This window comes from Erinaceus europaeus, chromosome 10, assembly GCF_950295315.1.
Source record: "Erinaceus europaeus chromosome 10, mEriEur2.1, whole genome shotgun sequence".
NCBI classification, from domain to species: Eukaryota; Metazoa; Chordata; class Mammalia; order Eulipotyphla; family Erinaceidae; genus Erinaceus; species Erinaceus europaeus.
The window spans coordinates 55,619,853-55,642,631 of record NC_080171.1 but is presented as its reverse complement, the minus strand read 5'-3'; the positions used below and the strand labels follow the sequence as shown (position 1 = coordinate 55,642,631).

Here is a 22,779-nt window from a genome sequence, read left to right as displayed (position 1 = left end):
CTTTGGGAGGTAAAAGTCATTAAAATATAAAATAAAGCTTCATAAGGAATAATTATCCTGCATCAACCAGAACCAAATCACCCCTTGTTGAGTTCCTTTCTTTGAAAACATATTAGGGCTCAAATCTTAGTCTACTTGAAAAACAAAGCAATAGTTAAGACACACTAAATGGTCAACTTAATTTTTAATGGGCAAATACCATGGCAAAAACAGTTTGGCTACTTATAAATGCTAAATGTCTGAGTATGTCTTCACTGGCTTTTGAACAGTTTCAAAGAGCAGACATGAGGATTCATTAGCTCTTAGCACATATGAACCTGCTCCAAAGGCAGCCAAGAGAGTTGCCTAGCAACAGAGCATTTTGCATCTCTCATCATCCCCAAAGATGCTGCAGCAGCAGCTAGGTCAAGCCTCTCATTAGCAACTGACAAAGGGTTTCTACCTCCCATTTTACAAAAAAATTTTTTTTTATTTCCAGGTGAAGCTCACATATCTATGTATTATTCCTATTGACAATGTGTTCTTTTTTTCTTACCAGCCCCCACTTCAGGAGCTATGTTTTAATGAACCCATCAAAATACCTGTAACAAACGCAGGCACTAAGGAATCCAAGAATTTATATGCCAATTCACAGTACTCCAGTAATTCCATATCATAGGAGCAATAAAATAAGGAAGCATTAAAAGAAAAAAGAAAGACACTGAATAAGATAGGTCATTATAGCTAAACTTAACAAAAATTTACCCAAATTATGTGTTATGCTATTGTTAACTATTCTTACGTCTCCTTTATTCCCACAAGAATCCATTTCAACCATATAGGAAAAAAACGGCAGAGCATTCCAAAATGGTATTAAACTTAACAAATGGAGAAACAATTTATAATGAATATCACCCATTGGAAAGGAATTGTGGTTCCCAATCTAATGAGTGCATTCTAAGTGTTCACCTCAGATCAATAGCTATTCATTCATATCTGCTTTCCTTAAAATATTTACCACTCAAAATCACTGTCATGCAGAACTAAAATAAGTACGTGATCTTTACTGTATACATTCAAATAACCTTAAACTAAAATAGAATTCTCATTTAATATATTTTAAAGTATACAATCCAGATTTGGGCATAAATCACATACACTCTGGTGTCTTAGCTATCATGCTTTTATGCAGGGGTATAAATAGAACCAGATTAAGAATAGTATAATGAGGGATATTTAAAGGCAATTGTCAAAGCAAAAGCAAAATAGGTAAAAATTTTAAGTGACCAGAGAAGAATAATGTGACGTTCTCCATGAGCAACCCCCATGCTTTCTTAACATACAAATAGCAAAGAATGAATCTTTGGGAGGATTTCCCAGAAGGGTGTCATTTACCACTAAAATATTTCATTCTAGCAGTTGAAAGACCATAAAAGGGTGAATGTCCTCCAGAGTCTCTAATAGCGGTCATATATCTTGTGTTACTATTCACAAGTGACCTCTCCGACAGGCGATTTAATTTTTCCCCCTGCAGCATGGTTGGTTTCACACACAGTGTAATAACAGTTTTTGCACAACAAGACAATTCATCCGATTAGAAGGACAGTATTAAGTCTTTCATGAACAGCATGTGTCACTACAGCTTTAGCTAGGGTTTGATTTAAGACAATCTACTATATGCATGTATGATTCTCCACTTTTCAACTTTTTTCTTTTAAGATTTCTGGACTTTCTTTAGCAATTTTACAGGCCATTTCCCAAGCTCTTCCTGAATGCAGAAATTCACTAAAAAAAAAAAAAAATCATCAAATGCTAAAGCAGGTTAAAAAAATCTCCACACTCCACTTCCCCAGAGATCCACCCCACTAGGGAAAGAAAGAGATAGACTGGGAGTATGGATCTGCCCACCAATGCCCTTGTTCAGCGGGGAAGCAATTACAGAAGCCAGACCTTCCACTTTCTGCAACCCACAATGACCCTGGGTCCATACTCCCAGAGGGATAGAGAATGGGAAAGCTATCAGGGGAGGGGATGGGATATGGAGATCTGGTGGTGGGAATTGTGTGGAGCTGTACCCCTCCTCTCCTTCGGTTTTGTTAATGTCTCCCTTTTTTTAAATAAATAACAAAAAAAACTCCACCAATCACAGAGAGGTGTAAAGCTTCCACTAATGTATAAAAGAAGGAAAAGGTAAGAAGGGACAGGATGGACCTAGCTGGTTATTCAGTTTTATTTATTTATTTATTTATTTATTTATTTATTTTGCTTCACAACATCTCAGCAATGTGACACTAATTATGAAGACAATATGATGTCATCAAGAAAAACTTTAGACAACGAATTTTGAGAACTGAAAAGAGCATGTGAGCACATACACACATCTTAAGTGAAAACTTAAGGAAAACGTGTAAGGAACCAACCATCTGGCAATCTATGAAAATAAATGGTTCAGTGTTATTCAATGCCCACAGAAGTCAAAATCGAAGAACATCTATGCAATTCTTACTGATGGATTAAATCCAGAATCTCTATAAAGTAAAAGCTATAGTAAGATAGGAATTCTCCAGGGTTCCCTTAAACTTACTACCGTTAATCATTTCTGACAGGCATGGCACCTTCATCCCTTTCTGAATCCAGCCAGGTTCTTCTGAAAGGCTTGTCAGCACTCCTTTACAACAGTGCTAGGAGGGTCTTTACAGCTCACCAGTCTCAAAGTGATTCTCTTATTGCTCCACTGCAAGCAACCCAAACCTACAGGTTAAGTTCTCTTTAGGCATTTGATGCAGGGAAAAATGCTCTCTTCTGGTGTGGCTTTTCCACAGCTTCTAGAAATGTGATGTATTTCATCAGAAGCCTATATATCCTTCTAGGCAGATATATCAGATAACATGAAAAAAAATTCACTATAATTCTTTTGTCCATTAAAAAACAAAAAAAACAAAAAAAAAAAAACTTCAATTCCACAAAGGGAAGGCATGCAAGTTAGTCTCTACACTGCAATACTTTCTCCATCACTTCCACTATTATAAAGGCTAGTCAACTCATCACTCTTTTTATATTCTTTGTTCAGTTAACCATCCACGATATACAGCTGCCCAGCCCAACCACAGAGGATCCACATCAAGCTGGGAGGTGAGGTGCCACTGATGTCATAGTCAGTTGGCTTGTGCTAAGGATCTGACACTTGTGGGATTCAGAACTCTAGCAACTTCCTCCAAGAATCTTCAAACTTCAATGAGTCCCCTCTTTTTCTACACACAGACCCTAGAGAGGAGAGAAGGGTTAGAAATTTAAATTATCCCCCAGGCATCTACGAGTTTTTTGGTTTCTTCTTTCTTTCTTTCTTTCTTTCTTTCTTTCTTTCTTTCTTTCTTTCTTTCTTTCTTTCTTTCTTTACCAGAGTACTAGTCAGCTCTGGCTTATGGCCATGTTGGGGACTGAACTTGAAACCTTTGGTAGATGTCAGACACATGAAAATCTATTTGCATAAACATTACATTGCCTCTACAAGCCCTCTAAGTATACTCTTTCTCCTTCTCTTTCTTTCTTTCTTTTTTTAATTGAGCCTTTATCCAGCTTTTATAGTGACTTTTTTATTAGTGATTTAATATTGATTTACAAAATTACAATTACAGCAGTTCTCCTAAGGTTGCAGATATGGGTTAACTATTACTTCTACAACTATTTGTCTATATTTGTATACATTTGTGTCCCCCCCCCCTTTTTTTTAAAGTTCCTCTTCTCTTCATTTCCAAGTCATATACACACCTATTACTACATCCAAATGTCCCTCCCTTTTACCTCTTCTCTCTCCCAGTCCTGATGGAGTTGGAGTTCAGAGCCCTCTGGTCATCTTACCCCCTATCATTTCTCTCCCACTGAGAGTATGGATCAAAATTCTTTTGGGGGTATGGAAGGTAGGAGTTGTGGCTTCTGTAATTGCTTCTTCACTGGACATAGACATTGGCAAGTCAGTCCATATCCCCAGTGGGTATCTATCACTCCCTAGTGGGGTAGGGTTCTGGAGAAGTGAGGTTCTGGGACATATTGTTGAAGTTGTCTGCCCATGGAAGTCAGGTTGAAATCATGAAAGCGTCTGCAATTTGGTGGCTGAAAGGCAGTAAGATACAAAGTCAGACAAAATGACTAATGAACAGGAAACAAAAAGTAGGAACAGAGTAGATGAGAATAGGGATCTTAGGGTAGAAGTCTAGGAAGTCCATTTTAGGCATGTTCCTAGGGACCCACTACTTACCAAGTTTTTGCTTGAGTTTGCTAGCTAACATGGAATTTGACAAAAAAAAAAAAAAAAGCTATCTGAGAAGATGGTGTCAGAGTAGAGAAAAGAGCTAGAAAGTTGGATTAGGGCAGAGAGTGACTCCTATTCTTGAAAAAAAAAATCTATATAAAATTAACTGTTTACCCCATCCACATGATCTAGGGTGCATATATATATTTAGCATATATATATTTAGCACAGGAGCCTGTGTAACCTTTGAGTCCCTATTGATCCTAATTGGCAGTTCATGGTCAGAGCTGGAAACATTGTAGGCTGCAATCATTTTGGGACTAGACTTCCTCGAGTGGCAGGGCAACATAACCCAGCCTCCTTTTGGAGAGTGGGTAGTACCTACTATTGCTGCTTTATGATGAGGGCAAAGTCTCGGAGAGGTTCAAAAGAGGACTTATGATGAAGTTCTTGATGGAAGTGACCAGAAATGGTGATGAGAAGGATCTATTAGGGGTCTAGGTCTAGGTATATATATCCTTAACTCTGCTAGTTATCCTACCTTAAAACTCATTTTGGTATCTCAAAGGCCCCACCAATTTTTAACATCTCATTGAAGCTTTAGCTCCACTGTATCTGTTTACCTCTAGTAATTCAAATAAATTTTATCACCTGATGACTGCCAGAGTTTTCAGAGTCTTGCTTCCAGCTACTTGCCCAACATCTACTTTGAAATCACTTTTGCTCATTGTATATATCCCAGTTTAATATATTACAATAGTATCCAGTCTTTGTCAGCATTGTGACCGACCACACATTTTCATTATGCCTGTTCTTTATCCTACCTGGGATGCCTCCCTTTTAGCCTCTATCAGGAAATCTTATAGGCCTCTACCACATATGTCTCAGAAACACTAATAAATCTCAGCAAAGGCAGTCACCATTTTTAAAATCACAGTAATTCTTTTTTTTTAATGTTACTTATTCTTTTTTGATAGGACAGAGAGAAATTGAGAGGGGGAAGGAAGATAGAGAAGGAAAGAGAAAGAGATACACCTGGAGCACTGGTCCCACAACTTTTGAAGCTTTTTCCCTGCGGGTAGGGACCAGAGGCTTGTACCCGGACCCTTGTCGTGATTACATAATATGTGCACTCCACTGGTGTGACATCACCCAACTCCCTGGAACAGTAATTCTTTTTTTTCTTTTTTGTTTTTATAATTTCTTATTAGCTTTATTTATTATATAGAGACAGCCAAAAATAGAGACGCTACATGGAGGCTACAAAGACGAGGAGAGACACCTGCAGCCCTGCTTTACCACTTGCGAAGCTTTTCCCCTGCAGGTGGGGATGAGCAGCTCAAACCCAGTTGAGCACTGTAACATGTATGCTCAACCAGGTGCCCCACCACTGGTCCCCCCTGCATTTTTTCTCTTTACTGGGGAGCTTAGTGGTTTACAGTCAACAGGAGAATATAGTAGTTTGTACATGTGTAACATTTATCAGTTTCCCATATAACAATCTAACCCCCTTTAAGTCCTCTTCTGCCATCATGTTCCAGAACCTAAATGCCCCCTGACCCCCACCCCCAGAGTCTTTTACTTTGGCGCAATACACCAACTCCAGCCTAATATCTGCTTTGTGTTTTCCCTTCTAGAACAGTAATTCTTAATGCTCCTGTCAGGCAACTAAGCTCTGTGGCTTCAAAAACAAAGACTGTATCTGTTCATCTTAGCACTACCAGAAACCGTCACAAATGCATTTGCAACATATACAGGTTGAACAAGTGACATGGTTATTTGAAAAAGCTTGATAAATAAAATGGAACATAATAAAGATAAAGTATCTCAAGCTGAATGATAATTCCACGATAGTTCTACTTAATGCAGATAGGACTGTAGCATTAAAAACTCAATACGACTTGACACTACATAAACATGAAGTAAAATAACACCAGTATAATTACCAATGATAATAACTCAGACTACTGGAAATAATGACGGAAGACAAGACTGTATTAGAGAAAATAATGTTAAAGAAATAAAATTCGATTACTATCACATATATACTCTACCAAACTAATTAGCCAAGTGCTGCCAAGTACCAGTCCCTGCTGATATGTCTTAATGAATAGAGAATTTGATCATCTTAAATTGGGTACTAATGCAAATGAGTAAATCCAAATTGCCTAAAACAGTAGCTTCCACATCAGCTTATGCTTTAATTTAGCCTACATATCAATTTACCTTAAACTCCAAATTAATAGGATTTCATTTAATAAGATTTCACAATAATCTTACCTAATCTAAAATCAATACCAGATTCTATACTGTTCCATCTATCAGTGTGGGTTGCATAGGAAAATAGGGAAACTAGGGGGGCGGGTGGTTGTGCACCCACTAGAGCATAAATGCTATTATGTGCAAGGACCAGGTTCAAGCTGAGGTCTACACATGCAGGGGAAGAGTTTCACTAGGAGTAAAGCAGTGTTGCAGGTGTCTTCTTTCATTCTCCCACACTATCTCCCCCTCCCCGTCAATTTCTCTCTGTCTCTATCCACAGAACGATGAAAGTTAGGAAGAGTAGGGTAGGGCAGGGCAGAGTAGGGTAGGGGGTAGAAAGTGCACTTAAGAAAAAAGGAGAGGAAATGGCTGAATATAATGGTTATGCAAAGATGCCTGCATGCCAGAGACTCTGAAGTCACAGGTTTAGTTCCCCTCACAGCCATAAGTCAGAGCCGTACAGAGCTCTGCTCTCTCTGTATCGCTCCCATTAAAATAAACAGAAATATATTTTTTCCTTTTTTATATTTATTTTATTTATTTATTCCCTTTTGTTGCCCTTGTTGTTTTATTGTTGTAGTTATTATTGTTGTTGTCGTTGTTGGATAGGACAGAGAGAAATGGAGAGAGGGAGGGGAAGACAGAGAGGAGGAGAGAAAGGTAGACACCTGCAGACCTGCTTCACCGCCCGTGAAGCAACTCCCCTGCAGGTGGGGAGCCGGGGTTCGAACCGGGATCATTATGCCGGTCCTTGTGCTTTGCGCCACCTGCGCTTAGCCCGGTGCACTACAGCCCGACTCCCAACAAAAATATTTTAAGATAATTAAAATTTTAAAAAATACTGGAAATTACTTTATTGGCTGCACATAATAGGTAAGTATATCTAAAATATTTGTGTATTCATTTAATCAGTCAATATAATATACCAAAGTCCCAAAACTGTTCAAATTTACCTGGGGACAAAAATAAGTAAGCCATGGGTTGCCTTGCCTTGAGGAAGTTCTTTCATAAATCCTAAATCTAATTATAATCACTGGAAATTTCCTTTGTACACAGCTTACATTCAAGATAAATATAGGGCACTTCAAAATGCTAATTTGTCCTTATTCATCTCATTTATTTTTAGGATATCTGATTCTGATATAAATTTGGGTTATAGATATTTTCACATATTCATTTACTTTAGACAAAAAAAAAACTACATAAATTGTCTTAAAAGCAAATGTGATTTACTACTACAAAAAATGAGAAAAAAACAAGAATGGCAGAAAAGTTCAAAGCAATACACTGGAAGTCTTATATATAGAAATTGCCGGGAGTCGGGCGGTAGCGCAGTGGGTTAAGCGCAGGTGGTGCAAACCATAATAACCGGCGTAAGGATCACAGTTCAAGCCCCTGGCTCCCCAAAAGGGAGCGGGGAAGCAGGTCATCAGGTGTCTATCTTTCTCTCCCTCTCTCTATCTTCCCCTCCTCTCTCCATTTCTCTCTGTCCTATCCAACAACGACGACATCAACAACAATAATAACTATAACAACAATAAAACCAAGGGCAACCTTCCCCACTAGGGAAAGAAAGAGACAGGCTGGGAGTATGAATCGACCTGCCAACGTCCATGTTCAGCAGGGAAGCAATTACAGAAGCCAGACCTTCAACCTTCTGCATCCCCCAGTGATCTTGGGTCCATACTCCCAGAGGGTTAAAGAATAGGAAAGCTATCAGTGAAGAGGATGGTACACAGACGTCTGGTGGTTGGAATTGTGTGAAGCTGTCCCCTTCTTATCCTATGGTTTTGTCAATGTTCCTTTTTATAAATAAATTTTTTTTAAAAAAAGGGGGCAACAAAAAGGAAATAAATATTTTTTAAAAAAGAAGAATTAAAATAAGAAAAAAGAAAATAAGAAATTGCCTTAAGTCACTACTTGCTTGGCTCCACTGAGTTTGTAATCATGTCTCCTAATTGACTTTAGAACCCCAGAACTGGAGGTACCATGCTCCCAGATCTCAAGCTATATTATAGAGCTAAATCAAAACTGCCTGGTAATGGAACAAAAACAGATACCTGGCCAGTGGAATAGAATTGAGAGCCCAGAAATAAGCTCCCACACCTACAGACAAATAATTTTTGACAGGGGGGGCTCAACATATTTAATGGAGAAAGACAGAATTAAGAGCCCAGAAATAAGTTACAGACAACTAATTTTTAACGAGGGGGATGGCTCAAAATGTCTAATGAAGAAAGAAGAGTCTCTTCAACAAATGGTGCTAGGAAAATTGGGTTGAAACATGCAGAAGAAAGAAATTGAACCACTACATTTCACCACATACAAAAGTAAACTGCAAATGGATCAAAGACTTGGATGTTAGACTAGAAACTATCAAATACTTGGAGGAAAATATGAACAAAATTATTTTCTTTCTTTTTTAATTTTTTAAATGATTTATCTATTTATTGGATAGAAACAGCAAGAAATCGAGAGGGAAAGGAGTGATAGAGGGAGAGAGAGACAGAGAAACACCTGCAACACTGCTTCACCAATTACAGAGCTTTCCTGCAGATGAGGACTGGGGACTTGAACCTAGATTCTTCTGCATTCTAATATGTGCACTCAACCAGGTGCACCACCACCTGGCTCCTTGGCAGAACTATTTTCCATCTAAGTTTGTAATCATCTTCAATGAATCAAGACTTATTACAAGGAAAACAAAAAAGTAAACCAATGAGACTACATCAAATTGAAAGGCTTCTGCACAGCAAAAGAAATTACCTCCCAAAGAGACTCCTTACAGAATAGGAGACACCTTACTTGCCATACATCAGACAAAAGGCTAACAACCAAAATATATAAAAAGCTCACCAACTCAGCAGCAGCAACAACAAAATGACCCCATCCAAAAGTGAGGAAAGGATATAAACAGAATATTTACCAAAGAAGAGATCCAAAAAGCCAATAGACATATGAAAAAATGCTGAGTCATTGTCAGAGAAATGCAAATAAAGACGACAATGAGATACCGCTTCACTCCTGTGAGAATGTCATATATCAGAAAGGATAACTACAACAAATGCTGGAGAGGTTGTGGGGGCAAAAGAACCCTCCTGCACTACTGGTGGGAATGTAAAGTGGCCCAAACCCTGTGAAGAGCAGTCTGGAGAACTCTCAGTAGGCTAGGAATGGACCTACCCTATGACCCTGCAATTCCTGTCCTGGGGATATATCCTAAGTAACCAAACACACCCATCCAAAAAGATCTGTGTATACCTAAGTTTATAGCAGCACAATTTGTTAACATTTTTCAAAATAAGGGAGAAAGCAACAACTTACTTTTCTGTTCAATAAAATAGTCCTATGAAAATTTTTAGAACCTCTCAATTATTATTACTGTAAGCAAAAAAGTATAAAGAAATTTTTTTTTACTAGTAAGCAATTATCCTAATTGCAAGCACACTTGCTGACACTAATTGACTAGGATCTTCTCAATCTCTCTTTTCATTAAAGGATTCATGGGTCATGATTCTGTGTATATGTGTTCTATTTGGGTATAAGTAGCTGACTAAAAGTGGTTTGCCTGTTTATGTGAGGGCCAGTGCAAGTTAGCATAATGAAAGCAAAAATAATCATATCATTTACTATCTAGTCAGATTTCAAGCAAATCCACACATTTAAGATCTCTACACGGTGTGGGTGGTGGCACACCTGGCTGAGTGCACATGTTATAATGTGCAAGAACCTAGGTTCGAGCCCCCGTCCCCACCTGTAGGGGAAAAGCTTTTCAAATGGTGAAGCAGTGCTGCAGGTAGGTCTCTCTCTCTCTCTCTCTCCCTCTCTCTCTCTCTCTCTCTCCTTTCCCTCTCAACTTCTGGCTGTCTTTATCGAATAAATAAATAAAAATAATGAATTTTTAAAAAAGATTTGTACAAATGACTGGAACAAATCAATGTAAATAATGTAAAACTGGTCAACTTTGTTTTCTCTTTCAAAATACATTTAATAAATGTTTTGAATCAAAGTTACAGATATAATATTGCATACTGGAAAAGAGAACAGGTTCTAGAACCATATGTGCTGAGTTCAACTCCTTACTTCACCATGTACTAACTATAAATGTTTAGGAAGTAAATCAAATTCTGAGTCCCAGTTTCTGAAAGTAGCTGTCCTGATCTTAAATAGCTGTGGTGAGTGTTGAATTTATTTATTAATATATACAAATAAAGTGACTATAACAGTGAATTATAAATAATTACTATATGTAAATACTGGTTTTACTTATTAACTATTAGTTTGTTCAAGAAGGTATTACAGCTTCTAAATGAGGGAGCTACATATAAGCCTATTTAAAACTAGAAATTAAAACTAATTAAAGACTGAAGAGATAGCTCACTGGGTAAGGAGCATACATTGCAGGTTTGAGTTTTGGCACCAAAAAGGAGGGGCTATAACTCCAAGGTAAGCTATAGTGCTGTGATTTCTCTCTCTTTCTCTTTGTTTCTCTATCTGAATAAAAAAGCAGTGTGGAGTGGTTAAATAGCACAAGTTCCCAGCACTACAATGTAAGTTTAAAAATATATACACAAATACACATGCATTTTTTTTTTTTGAGTGAGAGAACTGTAATAGGAAGTAGGTGAGGAGGGTATCTAAGTCTAAGTGGACACTATTTCATTATGAACGTGATACTGACTCACTAAAGACTATTGTGTATTTTTGCTTTCCGGTATATATTTTGCCCTAATTTATAGATGCATGTGAACATATGTTCTATCTTACGGGACCTGGCCTATATCTAGGTTCTGGGACTTTGTTAGGAAGTGAACCTCCTGGAATGGAATTAGAGAATACCATGAAAGGAAAGGTCTCACCCAAGTGGTGAGGGTGAAGGGTTGGCAATCCATGCCTGATGTCTCTGTTACACAGTCTGAGGTGAAGCATGCTGAGATGGTACTTGTTGCATTGATTAGATTGGAGTCAGCAGATGCAATATCATTTGGCCTGACTTGAAAGAAGTATGCAAGGAATTGAGCCCCACCCCAGAGGTTCCAGGATTGGGAGAAACATAGGATCTGTAGTCAAAGTGGGAGATTCCTGTTGTCTTAGGGTTTAAGAAGACAATAGATAGTTATTGCAATAATCACATTGTTTGGCAATTGGGTTAACTTTGAAGAATCCCTTTGTTAGGATTTGCTGTATCATACACACCCTCACCATATTTCATGTCCTTTGACATTATTTGCATATAGCTATGCCACCAGTTGCTTCTGTTTTCCCTGGTCTAAGCTTTTAAGAAAGTCAACGTATCAAAGACTCAGCCTATGTATTAAAAAGACTCATTCTGTGCTTTAAAAAGTTTGAGACATTCAATCAATTTCCCCTCCCATATTAATTAAATAGTGATTTATATAACTGCAAATTGATAGGAGTGTACAGAAAAACCATTCCCACCACCAAAAGACTGTGTCCCATCCACATGTATTTTTTTAAAGAATTTTTAAAAATTTTACTGTCTTAATTACCCACTAGAGACAGCCATAAATCTAGAGGGAAGGGGTAGAAAGGAAGAGAGACAGTGAGATACCTGCTACACTGTCTCACCACTTGAAAAGCTTTCCCCCTCAGGTGGGGACCTGAACTTCAAACCCAGGTCCTTGTGTACTATAACATATGCACTCAACCAGGTTCACCAACACCCGGCCCCTATTGTTCTCATTCCAACCAACATTCAGGTTATTGAAGGGCCCTGTGACTGATTTAGTCAATAAAGCACAGATTGTGATCAATCTTGAAAACATGACACATACTTTACCTTTGAACCTGTAACAATACCTGTAAAATTGATCAGTATCTTTCTGCAATAAGTGTATGATAATAAATTCTTTAAGTGGTCCATGAGGTGGTCCAGTGGATAAAGCATTAGACTCTTAAGCGTGAGGTCCTTAGTTCAGTCCCCAGCAGCACATGTACCAGAGATGTCTGGTTCTTTCTCTCCCCTATCTTTCTCATGAATAAATAAATAAATAAGTAAATAAATTCTTTAAAAATCAGAACCTATATAACTAGTTAAAGAAAATAAGTGAGATAAAAATGTCTTGCAAATATATGATCATTAAACCTCAAGTGAATCAACGATAAACATTTATAAAGTGAATTTCATATGTAGGAAGCATTACATATGATTAGCTAAAGTTTTACAATTTATATCAAACAGTTAGTCTACGCATTGAATACTTCAAGATATACTTCCTATCCGTTTTTTTTTAAAATAAAATTGACTCTATATACTGACAATGTTTACTGTTTTTATAATTAACAGCAACTGAATGTTTATAACGATCTTCATCTGGTCATTGTATTGAACTTTTATTCATTCTAAAATCAAGTGCATTCAGGAAACTCCTGTATTTTCTAAATACATTAGGAGCTTTAAATTTTCATTTATTATACACAATACATTACCTTTCTATTCTTAAATTAACAATGGTCAGAACCTACTGAAAATTAGTAAAACTGACATCAGATAAAGTCTATACTATCATAGCTTTAATGAGACTACTTCTGTATGAAATCTGACCTGAGATTTTTATAACTTAACAGTACAAAATGTCTCTCTGTCCTGTGTTGGGTTTTCTACCTTGGGTTCTAGATTATCTACCTTTGATAATATCATCTTATTTTTTATCTAGTAATGAGATAATCTAATTAATTCACAGTAATTTTGGTAACTGGTATTATTTGGATTTTGACTCCTAATATTTTGTGCGAATATTTGACATCCTTTTAGGTTTTTAACTTTTTTCCTTTCACTGTTATTTGTAAAGTATAAATATCTAGCTACTATTAATAATGATTTAAGAATATTTAAAGTTATGCTTAGGCTGTACCAAGACCTATTCAGTTTCCAGACGACTTATACCTTTAACATGGTCACCTTTGCTCACCCTTTCTGATACTTAGTTTTCACAGAGAAATGGTTGTTTCACATTAGTAAGTTAGTGAGTGTGTGTTATACTGATTGACAGAGTTGAATTGAAAAAAACCAATCAATTCCCTCAAAGAGTGATATTAATCAGTTTATAATCTGTAGACTCCTCTTAAGTGACTCAACTGAAAATTAACACCTAAAAAAGGCAAGACACTGAGCCAGGAGGCAGCACAATAGACTTTCGTGCCTGAGGCTTCAGTGGTCCAAATTTAATCCCAGGCATCACTATGAATCAGAGCTGTGTAGTGCTCAGGTTTTAAAAAAAAAGGTAAGAAATGAAAACAAAATTACTTCTCTAAGTATGAACTCAAGACTCCAGGCAAGAAACTGCAATAACGTAAAAAAGTTCAAATGCTGGTTAAAAACATTTTATTCTACAGATAATGATGTGAGGTTTGCAAAAAAAAAAAAAGAAGAAGAAGAAGAAGTAGAAGAAGAAAGAAATATATTGCCATAGGATTAAATAGATACTTAACCTAATGTTTTGCTCTGTGTTTCTCTTTGTCTATTTCATGCAGACTGACTCATCCTAATTTTGCTCTAACCATAATCGATGTTATGACTACAAGGGAATAGTAGTACAGCACTTGTTATCTGTAAATCTCTTTATTAAAAGCACTGTGCATTTTTGATTCTTTTTTGCTGTGGAGTGAGGAACACAGGAAGCAGATTGGCTTTAGATGGTAGCAATTCATAGAATTCAGTGACAATAGAACAGAGTGCAAAGTGTCCAAAGACTCTTTGTACAAGTTCTATAAAAGAATATGTTTTCCCCTTTTCTCACAGCAGTAACTTACAGACCATTAAATTTCACACATTTCCTATTCATTTTCAATGTTAAAATATGGCTGATGACCTGGAGTGTAGAACTATCACTGGATTCTACCCTCTGATAGCCAACTTTTTATTATTTCATAGTATTTGAGTTTTAAAAGAACGACCAGTCATGAGGCATGAACCTAGTCACAGAAATGATTTTAAATAGCTCAAAACTGTGCACTTTACAGATAGAAAAAAGTAATTCCTGAAAATATTATAAAGGACAAAATAAAATTATCAAAAGTGCAGTCATTCCCATTAAGCAAAATCTGTGTTGGGGGCTGGACCCATTGCCCTGGAAAAGTCCAGGCTGTAGTTTCCATGAGGTCTGAGCTGGTCTGACCCCAACCCCCCCACCCACCCTTGAGATATGGCTGGTCCCCCCACCTCTGGAATTTATGACAGCTGGACTCCCCTACACATGGGCGCCTCTCTCACATGTCACACCTTCCCCCTTTTCCTTCTTTAATTAGAAGCCATAGATTACTGTGTGTGGTTAACTTAAAAACTGCCAACAAACATCCTGATTGCTCAGCTGCCACCCTTCCCCACCCCCCTGCTGCCCTAAAGTGCCTGCAATCTACCTCTGGAAAAATGTACATTATAAAGCTTGTGACCAAACCTTGTATGGTAATCTTTTAGTTGTGATCAAATAGTCTGTGACTATACATTGCATTGCTCTATGTTTGGGTTAATGGCTAACTCAACCCCCACCCCACCCCCCAGTTAGGGGTATATCTGCCTGTCTTTTCTGCCCACCTTTCCCTCCAGGAGTTGAATGAGTCTGAGATTCTCTCTGTCCAAATGGCCCCCAACATGCAGAGTTAGCCTGTGACTCCCTGGGGAGCTGCTCTCATCCTAGTCCCTTGTGGCCAGTGGGGCGGGGAACCCAGAGCTGCCTGCAAATCTTTAATTAGGAAATAAAATAGCTCAGATTTGTAAAATATGGACAAAAATAAACAACTCTAGCCTCAAACAACAGGCACTGAAGACAAACACTGAGTCCCACAAAACTCAGTTCACTAAGTTCACCAGTAGGAACAAATTTTAAGAAAGAAATTTGCTCTTCTCTAAAGTCTAAGTTTATATACTTGTCCTCTTCATGTATTTCATTTCATAAATCAGCATAAAAGAGAGTAATACCATGTGGCTCAGTATGTGGCCCAGCAGATAAAGTATTACACCATCAAGAATGAAATCTGAGTTTGAGTCCCAGCATCACAAATACCAAAGTGACATTCTGGTTCTCTCTCTTGGTCTCTTTATTGTGTTAATTAAAAAAAATTTAGGGGGAAAGGAGAAGGAAAAAAGAGAAGAAGGAGAAAAGTGAGAGGAGGAAGAAAGATACTAATGTACACATATATAGAGTTATTTCATTGAAGTTGAAATACTAAGCTATTATGGGACTGTATTTTAGAACATATCAGTCTGTCTCAAAATTAATAATCTTTCTGGTTAGTGTTCAGTTCAGATACCTAGACTATGTATTTAATCTAGCTACAAAATGTTAACACCTTAAATAGAAACATAGGAAGAAAACACATTTTATCTGGTTTAAAAACCACTAATACGTAGTTTGCTTTCCAAAAGAGAGTATAATTGATTTTTTAGCTGTTCTATCTACATATTCTCATATGTGTAGTCTAATACATATATTTGCATATGCAGTCTAAGAATTCCTATAAAATTATGTAGAATCACACAGCAGTGAAAAAGTAGCTTCCTACAACTCTTCTATTATCCTCTAGAATATCATGCATTGTTCTACCACTTTCAAAATATTCCCCTTGTTATTCAGGTATATGGAATGGGTTGAAGAAAATGGCATAGAATGGGACCTATCACCTATGAAGTCTGCATTAAAGAGATGGTACAGATCAGAGAGTCAAATGTGGGTTGAAACTTGGTAGTGGGAATTGTACTTGTAGCCCTCTTACCCCACAATCTTGTCTATCATTAAAAAAAAAACAGTCTTAGGAAGTGAAATGACACAGAAAGACTTGAACCAAATTCTACAAACAAAATCAAATATATTGTTATCTCATTTTTTATTTTTTAATTTTTAAAAAATATTTATTTATTCTCTTTTGTTGTCCTTGTTTTACTGTTGTTGTAATTATTGTTGTTGTTATTGATGTATTGATCGTCATTGTTGTTGGATAGGACAGAGAGAAATGGAGAGAGGAAGGGAAGACAGAGAGGGGGAGAGAAAGACAGACACCTGTAGACCTGCTTCACTGCCTGTGAAGTGAGTTGACTCCCCTGTAGGTGGGGCTCAAACCGGGATCCTTACGCAGTCCTTGCGCTTTGCGCCATGGACGCTTAACCCGCTACACTACCACTTGACTCCTGTTAACCCATTTTTTATTTATAAATAAATGACTGTTGCCTAGCCAATAATATATATATATGTGTGAATATGTATATGTGTGTGTCATGCATAGCATATCTCTTTCAAACCAAATATTTTCTTTCAGAAAGTCTTACACTAGTATTCTTATAATAAATCAAGGTGTCATACAAATACAAGACTTACATAACCATGTTACAAGTCAATAAATTCTAATACTGAGGATTGAAGTTAAGTGACCACCAAAATAGAGGTGGAAGACAAAATCAAAATCTGTGCATTTACTACCAGATTATTTACTTTCTGATTATTAGCAGTCCAACACTTTTCTTAGATACAATCTACCCTATGAATTTGAGCCAATGAATGAATTAGAATAGCTTCTTCTGTAAGAAAAGGACAAATAAATGTGAAGTAAGAATTAGTTTTATGTAGTCTAGTTAATTTAAAAGGCAGAAGTTATTCCAATAACTGCGACCCTAATTCATTTTCACTGAAACTACACTAAGCATTGATGAACAATTTGAAATTTTGCTTTTGCAGAATGTCCAGTCCTCTCTTTTTGTCTGTTTTTTGTTCTTATAGCTAAATGTCAGTGAAATTATATGACAAGGTCACATCATATGGAAAATCTTTAAAATGTTAATTACATCCTACTTCTAAAACATTCCTTTTGTCCTTTTCAAAAGGAATTAAATACCTTGACTTTAAAGTTCTTATTAATGATATTGCCACTGCAGGAACTTGGGTAAGTATATTTAAATAATTTTATCTATCATACAACTTTTTAAAAAAGAGAGAGGAAGATAGAGAGGGGGGGGAGGAGAGAGAGAGAAAGAGAAAGAGCAAGAGGAAGGGAGGGAGAGGGAGGAAGGGAGAGAGAGAACAGTATCAAATGTTCCTACAATGTGGTGGGAGTTGGGCTCATCCTGGTTTGCACAGATAGCAAAAGAGCACACTAGCCTACACAAGCTTTGGTGGAACAATGGTGAGCATAGCTGCCTTCCAAAGTAGCACACTACTCTAAGCGAGCTATTTCATTGTCCCTATCATATATCTTTTTTTAAGACAGCTTTATTTCCTTTTAAAAATAATATTTTCCTTTACTTTTTGTCCTTTTTCTTTTTTTGATAGAGACAGAGAAAACTTTAGAGGGAAGGGAGAAGGAAAGAGACAGAGAAAGAGAAAAGATATCTGCAACAGTGTTCTATCATTTATGAAATGCCCCCCCCCCCCATAGGTGCGCCAGGTGTGCCAGCATCCAGTGCCTAAGGCAGGTTTATTTATGTGTGAATTTATTTAGGGTGTGAGACAGAGAAAGAGACAAAGACCAGAGCACTGCTCCAGCAAATATGGCACCGGGTATCAGAACCACAGGTCACATGCATGCAAACCCTGTATTGTAATCACTGAGTGATCGATCCCCTGTGCACATCTGACATCATTTTTTTTTAATTCTCTTTATTTACTGGATTGAGACAGCCAGAGATCGAGAGGGATGGGGGAGATAGAGAGGGAGAGAGACACAGAGACGCCTGCAGACCTACTTCACCACTCCTGAAGTTTATCCACTACAGGTGGGGAATGAGGGGCTAGAAGCAGGGTCCTTGCGCATTGTAATATGTGCACTCAACCAGGTGTCCAACCACGCAGCCCCCTTCTTCTTCTAGCGTTTTCCCTTCTTCCGTAGCCAGTCAACAGGTCAGGTTGAAAGCTGTCAGGAGCTGCTTGCTTGTTGCTGGCTTTGAAAGTGACTGGGATCCATATGGATTCAGTCGGCTAGGAAGGATCGTCAGTTTCCCCAATGAATGCAGCCCCCAATGTCATCCATCTTAACAACACAATTACACTGTGTGTTTTGTTCACATTTGTTTCATAAACATTCAAGAAATAATATGTTAGTAAAACATGCTGACTTCACTTCATAGCACTGCTTCATAAGTAAACATTTAAATACCTAAGTAGACCTGAGAAATCATTCTACTGCCTCACAAGCTTCTTCATTTCATGCCTACAAGAAAGACTACGTTAATAAGACTACTAGGTTAAGTATACAAAAGATGAAGTGTCCAAAGGAAACCTACCAAGAACTTCAGCTTAGATAGTGGGAGTTTAGTAAGCTATCTTGTTGGGGTGGGGGTGGAGGCTGAAAGGGAAGAGGAGGAGGCCGGGGTCCAGCAGTGACACACCGGGTTAACTACAGGTAGTATGAAAGGAAAGGACTAACTCTAGGATCCCAGTTCAAGCCTCCGCTACCCACCTGCAAGGAGGTTGCCTCACAATCAGAAAAGCAGATATGTAGTTGTCCATTTTTCTCTCTCCCTCCCTATCACCCTGTCCTCTCTCAATTTCTCTCTGTCTTAACCAATAAAATTGGGGGGAAAAAAATGACCGCCAGGAGCAGTAGATTCATAGTGCAAGCAGTGAGCCCCAGTGATAACTTTTTTGCCCTGGAGGCAAAAAATAATAATAAATAAATAAATAATAAAAAAGGAGACCAGAGCATTTGGATAATTAATACTTTGGTACACCTGAATCACAGTTATAGTATTTCAGTATTCTGTCCCTTATATTAATTACCCCACATTGAAAATAGCATGGAATAAAAAAAATAGCATGGAAAAAAAATAAAATTAAGAATTAAATGATTATATGCCCCAGAAATTTCATAACCCAAAGATGACATAATTAACTCAGAATTTTTTATCTGGAGTACAAAGGCAGTTCACTATTAGAGCACAGGACTTGCAGACCAAAAATCCCAGTGTCTGAGGTTCAGTTCCTAGAACCAACAAAGCTGGGCAGTCAATACAACTCTCTTGTTCTATCTCACATAAAAATAACTCTTTTAAAAACAGTTCTTTAAATTAAAAAAAATCCCTAAAGAATCTTAATCTACCCATTGTTTATTGCAGCAATATCTACCATAGCTAAGATATGATTTTTAAAAAAATTTTTATTGATGGGATATAGAAGGTGTGATAAATTTCCAAAGTGAAATAAATTCACTAAGACATACAGTACAAAGCAAAAAAGATGATGAAGAGTCCAAAAATGAAATATATCAAAATAATACACAATGGAATACTATACAGCTAACTATGTTAACTCTCTTTTCGGTCACCAGGTTCCAGATGCCATCAGGACGCCGGCCAGGCTTCCCTGGACTGAAGACCCCACCAATGTGCCCTGGAGCTCTGCTTCCCCAGAGACACACCATACTAGGGAAAGAGAGAGGTAGACTGGGAGTATGGACCGACCAGTCAACGCCCATGTTCAGCGGGGAAGCAATTACAGAAGCCAGACTTTCCACCTTCTGCAACCCACAACGACCCTGGGTCCATGCTCCCAGAGGGATAGAGAATGGGAAAGCTATCGGGGAGGGGATGGGATATGGAGATTGGGTGGTGGGAACTGTGTGGAGTTGTACCCCTCCTACCCTATGGTTTTGTTAATTTATCCTTTCTTAAATAAAAAATAAATTAAAAAAAAAATATATATATATATATATATGTCAAAATAGGAAGCCAGCAGGTGGCTCACCAGGTAAAGGGCACACAACATGTGTGCCCTTACTATGCTCAACAACTGGGTTCAAGCCCAGGGCTAAAACATGAGTATACCTGCAAAGGGAAAGCTTGAATGTCACGAGCAGTGCTATGGTGTCTTTCTTTCTCTCTCAGTTTCTCTCTCCTCTTCATCTCTCACACTCTATCTAGAGAAAAATTTAAAAAAAAAAAAAATGACTGCACCATGCCTCAGTAAAAATCCTGGTGGGGGAAAAATATATATATATAATCCCAACAACTTTTACCCTATTATCATTTCATTATTTTAATTTCTCACCTGAGAAGAATCTGCTTGGGTTAATTCTGTAGTGACCTTCAGTATCTGGTGAAGATTTGCCCCTTTATCTTCAATAAGGAGGTAGGCCAGCAGAAGAAAAACATGCACAGGGACTGCAGTATTCATGGGGATCAAGGACTCTACTGAAGCCAACCAATCACTTGCTGCAGACTCTTCACTTAATACATCAAGGATTCTCCAGGTACTAAGTATTGAACCAAACATGTTGGTTATGGGGAATGCAAGCTTGCAGGACAACTGAAAAAATAAACATAAGAAAGCCTGAGTGAGTTAGATAAATAAATCTATCAGAAATAAATGTCTGACATTTATTTTCTTTCTCTATTTCACTGTAAGAAATAAATTCTCCCAATAGTTTTTTCAATTCCCACCCCAAACCAGTCTCTATGTATATAAGTTAAAAGGAAGTCACAAAAAGAAAGTAGTTATTACGTGAACTGGGGAGATGGCACAGTGGTTATGCAAAAGACTTTCATGCCTGAGACTCTGAAGTCCCAGGGTCAATCCCTAGCATCATTATAAGCCAGAATTTTGACATAGGGCTTAAATTATTAAATCATTTCTAAAAATAACTTTATGTACCTAGAACCTTGGACCATATGGGTCAGAATCAACTGATCCTGTCAGTATCTAAAATATACTTAGTTACAGTTAGTATTAAATGATATAAATCAGGGTGAGGTCAAATCTGGTATGATAAAGCCTACCCATGGAATTTTCAAAGTAAACCAAGCTCCCAAGTATTATATACTTGGTTATAATAGTAATTATTTATTGTTTCCTTAAGCTCTAAGACTGTAAGGAACCTCCTCTATTCTCTTTAAAATTCGTATTTCTCCGAGTCCTGGAACCTCTGGAGCATTGAAGGCAGGACCATAGAAAAAAAATGAATAAATATATATATATCAACCCATATTTGTGACCAGGAGAGAAATAATGCAGTATCCAATGGAGGGAATGGGGACAAAGAACTCTGAAGATGGGAATATTGTGGCATTATACCCCTGTTATTTCATAATGTTATAAATCAATATTAAATTATTAATAAATAATATTAATAAAACAAGATCGATGGCATTGGAACAAGTAAAGATTAATTGAAAAGATTCTACACTAATAAAGAAATTAAAAGAAAAAATAAAATAGCTATTAGACCTCTAAGACAATTGGTCATAATTTTTTCCCATGTATACTATTCCCTCTCAATTAGAAACAGAAAAAGAAAAATGGATCAGTATACAAAGTCTAGAGGCAACAGAATTTGTAGATAGCTGTTATCACTAAGAAAATATTCAGTAATAAGAGGAATGACAAAAAAAAAAAAAACACTATATTTACCTAGCCCCAGACCTGCTAAGAGATAGTCCTGGGCAGATGGCAGAGTTGGACTGAAGACAATTCACTTTTTTAACAGACAGTATGTTGACAGGCACAGAGCTACATTAGATGAAAACCTGGAAATTTACTAATAAGTGTGAGTAACTTCTGTAGTGAGAAATATTCTGGCACTTTAAATGAAATGATAGCCCCAAGTATTATGTTTAAATTAATATGGGAAATGGCCCTTTCTCACAGGGGTACAGGCAGGGAACAGTGAGAACTCAAGGTAGTTGTGTGCCTGAATGGCCAGAAGTCAGATACTAAGGACACACTAAATACTGTCTGCTAGTAAGATAATTTAATTTATTTAGAATGTAATAAAAGTAACTACAAATCTATGGATTACAACTGTTCTGTTACTATAGACTAATTTATATGACTAAAGATAACAATTCAAATAACTAGATATAAAAGTTAAGCTTTATAAAAATGGGAATAACTGCTTTATTGAGATGCAATTCACATACCATAAAACCCATCATTCAAAAGTTTATAATTCAATAAACATTCCTAACTCACAGAATTTTATCACCAAAATCACTATCTTATTTTAGAACACTTTGATTATCCCCAAAGGAAATGCTATTCTTGCTAATAAGTCACTTCCCACTCTCTTAATTCCACAGATTCTGGCAACCACTAATCTACCTTCTGTCTTGATTCTGGCCATTTCGTATAAAAGAAAGCATAGGATATGTGGTGTTTTTTAAAACTGTAGCATGTTTTCAAGATTCATCCAAGTTATATCTCATATCATCATTAATTTTTTTCGTTGTCAAATAATATTACATTGTGTGGATTAGCTATGTTTGTCCAGTGATCAATAGATGAATAGACATTGTGTTTAATTATACTTTTTGACTATTATAAATATAATGCTATGAATATTCAGTGAAA

At 37.1% G+C, this 22,779-nt stretch overlaps 1 protein-coding gene across 5 annotated transcripts in view; it reads right to left on the bottom strand.

Annotated features, from left to right (window-relative positions):
* Window positions 1-22,779, bottom strand: part of FOCAD (focadhesin) — a 327,910-nt gene that overhangs the window by 194,053 nt on the left and 111,078 nt on the right. For all 5 annotated transcript variants that reach the window (XR_009552025.1, XM_060199634.1, XM_060199636.1 and 2 more), the window contains one exon: window positions 20,482-20,739. Coding sequence is in view for 4 of the 5 variants with exons in the window: in XM_060199634.1 (XP_060055617.1) it covers window positions 20,482-20,739 (258 nt within the window). In the remaining variant the exon portion in view is untranslated. The remainder of the gene's footprint in view (window positions 1-20,481; window positions 20,740-22,779) is intronic.